General features: G+C 37.6%; 1 protein-coding gene across 1 annotated transcript; it reads left to right on the top strand.

Annotated features, from left to right (window-relative positions):
* Window positions 1–1784: 1784 nt before the first annotated feature.
* Window positions 1785–2849, top strand: LOC121261970 (transcription repressor OFP16-like). The gene has a single exon (XM_041164416.1). It carries the CDS (start codon window positions 1932–1934, stop codon window positions 2595–2597), a length of 666 nt encoding a protein of 221 aa, XP_041020350.1. The 5' UTR covers window positions 1785–1931; the 3' UTR covers window positions 2598–2849.
* The last annotated feature ends 519 nt before the right edge of the window (window positions 2850–3368 follow it).

Genomic DNA, 3368 nt, shown 5'->3' with positions numbered 1-3368 from the left:
TACTGAATTACAATATTTATGGTCACGCAAATACAATTAAAATAAGACAATATAAATTAATATATATAAAGTTATTTGACTTTATAGTACTAATTATGTTCATGAAAAGTCATTTAACATACCAATCGAATTGATCTCCATCAAGTACAGCTTATTGAATAGTCAGTTTAATTATAAAAAAAATTAAATTATCTCATCTCATCTCATATAATCATTATAATTTTTTTAAACTTTCACATAATATATAATAAATAATTTAATTTTTTTAAATCTCATAACAAAAATTATATTATAATAATATTTTATTCAACTTTTAACAGAACATCTCATCTTATTTAACTTGCTTAACCAAACAATACCTTAGTTATTTACGAAACAAATAAAATTTGAGTCCATGATCTCCAAACCCCACTGGCTTGTCGATCGCATTTGCGGCCTCTTTCCTTGCGTAGGTGGCTTTGTATCATTACTGGACACATCCGTAGGTTTCCAATGAGTACTAGCTTAGCTAAACGGTGGTACCTTTGCACAGAGGTCACCATGTGCGCGACGTGCCAATTAATTAGTTCTTAAAATACACAAATTTACGGTATGATATGTCATCATAAATGTTGCACATTTTTTTTTTTAACTGAGTAAATATAAAATTAATTTTTTAATAATAAATATTTTTTTTATAAAAATACGTAATATTTGTACAACTTATAAAAATATTGAAGACAGTTAGAGATACATAGAAATTCCACAAAAGGATCCCATAATGTGTCACTATCATGTCCAATTAGTGTTTTTTTTTTTTCTTTTCCGTCCCAGCCATAATCTCCTCCCCCTCTCCCTCTCCGTTGCAAACCCACGCTGTTGTCTCCAGCAAAGAGCCAACGCGTTTGTCGGAACCAGTCCCAAAAAACAACCGACATTGACGTCGCTACCACTAGTCCCATCCCTCACCAGCAACAAACAACAAACCTCTCTCTCTTGATCTCTCTTTCTCTTATATTCATTCTATTCCTTTGCAATTTTCTCAATAACCAAACATATTAGGATTTTCCCTCTCAACAATTAAACACAGAACAAATATTATTTTCTCAATAACCCAACAAGAACGAGTTGTGATTTTCTCTCTGAACAACTAAATAGAGAACAAATATATATATTTTTTATTTTCTCAACAAGCAAACAAAATTTTATTTTACATTTTCTCAACAACCAAATATAGAGAGATATTCAGTGGTAGAGGGTTGTCAGCGACGTTATTTTGACTGTCAAGACTCGACGGGAATGAGGCGTGGGTGAACTGATGAATTAGTCTCTGTTTGGAGGAGGGCTCGCTTCGGGATAGTGTAGTGCGGGGAGGAAGACTGGGCGGGAGGGGGAGTGAGAAAAAGAATATAAAAAATGAAAATTAGAGGGGAACTGAGAGTACGAGTAAAATAAAAAATGAAAATAATGAAATAAAATATTAAAAAAAATATTTGAATTCATTTTGTGAGATTTCATTCGTCCCCAGTAGTTTCATTCAATAATATTATTGTTGGACAGTTTCCATCAGCTTTATTGCTTATTCCAAGGAATTGGCAAATAAACGTATAAACGAAAAACAGCCACGCAAACAAATTTTGAGTACTATTTAAATGGTCCACCTTACTCTGCACGGTCTTGACTCTGGCCCCTACTGCTCTCCAGTCGCCTTTGAGCCCTAAGTACTATATATAAACAACCCACAAATACAAAGCCACTTGATTATAAACAACACTACTTGATCATCATCTGCCATATATATGATAATCTCTCTCTCTCTCTCTCTCTCTCTCTCTCAACGCAACTAACACAGATAAATAAGACCTTCATCCCGGCTCTTTTTCTCACCTTGTCTACCTATCTGATCACTCTCATTCTCTCCTTGTGTGTCCTTCAGATCAAGAATAAGAAGGATGCCAATTAGCACTCATGGAAGAAACATCAACCTTTGTTTCACAAAGATCAAATGGCCTCTCGCGCCCCAATCCCCTAATTCCATGAGTCCCGTCCCACAGCTCCCAGATCATGATCATAACCATGCATTAGTACCCTCCACCACCACCTCACCAACCCTCATTGGAAACTTCAACTCCCTCTATGATCATCACACCTTTCATGAGTTCTCCACCTCCAAATCCCTCAGCAAGTCCTCCGCCGCCGCCTCCTCCTCCTACAAGCCCGACCCTACCGCCACCTACGCCGAAGACTTTGCATCCGCCTTTGCCTCCCATCGCTTCTTCTTCTCCTCACCTGGCCCCTCCAACTCCATTGTTGAATCCACCACTGATGAATCAAGCCTACCATACATTGCCCACGCCCAAGAACTAGTACCAGAGAAGTTGTTTGAAAACAGCGTGGCTGTCCCGACCTACTCTCCTGACCCCTACGCCGACTTCAGACGCTCCATGCAAGAGATGGTGGAGGCGCGTGAGTTAGTGGACGTGAAATCCAACTGGGAATTCTTGCACGAGCTTCTATTATGCTATCTTGCACTCAACCCTAAGAGCACCCACAAGTTTATTCTGGGAGCTTTTGCGGATCTAGTAATCAGCCTCATGTCACAGCCACCGGGCGGCTGAGGATAGGCTCGCGCCGCGCGCGGATCCTTATAAGATTGCTACTCCAATAACTGTGTAATTTCAGTACAATGGCGAAATTAATTAAAGCTCGGAATCTAATCTCCACCCAAAAAAAATAAAAAAGTTAGGACAGTACGCATGTATATGTAACGTGGCTATCAGGAAATGTTTGACGATGTAGTCATGGGCACACAACGTTGGTCCGATCCAGCTTTTTTGTGTAGTTTATAACTAATTCAGCTTTAACCTTCATGATTCCTTTTGATGCTTCCAGGATATTTCCTTTTCCATTTTATAGTATTTTCAGTTAATATTTTATGTTGAATTTTCTCTAGTATATTATTCGTAATATTTTTTAGGTGAGAAAATTTCCTATTTATTATTGGGCATGTGGTGATTTTTGCCCTCTAACATGCATGCAGTGAAAGTCAGGAGTGCTTCTCTATTAGCAAAAACATTAATCTAGCTAACTCATTACCCCATCATGTCATAGCTAGCTAGGTATCATTTGGCGACATAAATGAGACATTAATCGATCGATCCCTCTAAGTTATATATAGTCGACAGTAGCTAGGTACTATTGTTGCATGTATATGTAATGTGGGTATCAATCTGGCCAGTAATGATCACTAACTTTATAGTTGTGGGGATCAAAGGGCATATATGCAGTTTCCTTATATTTCAATCCGAATATATGTTACCATGCATGCACGCAAAATGCACTCCACAATAGATCCTTTTTTTTTTCTTTTTTTTTTTTTAAAGTAGCCT

The sequence above is a fragment of the Juglans microcarpa x Juglans regia genome, chromosome 4S (genome assembly GCF_004785595.1).
Source record: "Juglans microcarpa x Juglans regia isolate MS1-56 chromosome 4S, Jm3101_v1.0, whole genome shotgun sequence".
In the NCBI taxonomy this organism is placed as follows: Eukaryota; Viridiplantae; Streptophyta; class Magnoliopsida; order Fagales; family Juglandaceae; genus Juglans; species Juglans microcarpa x Juglans regia.
Note: the sequence above shows the minus strand (reverse complement) of the source record. Positions and strands in the feature narration are given on the sequence as shown.

Excerpts from the sequence above, each read along its gene's own strand:
- LOC121261970 (XM_041164416.1), top strand. The coding sequence starts at position 1,932 with ATGCCAATTAGCACTCATGGAAGAAACATCAACCTTTGTTTCACAAAG.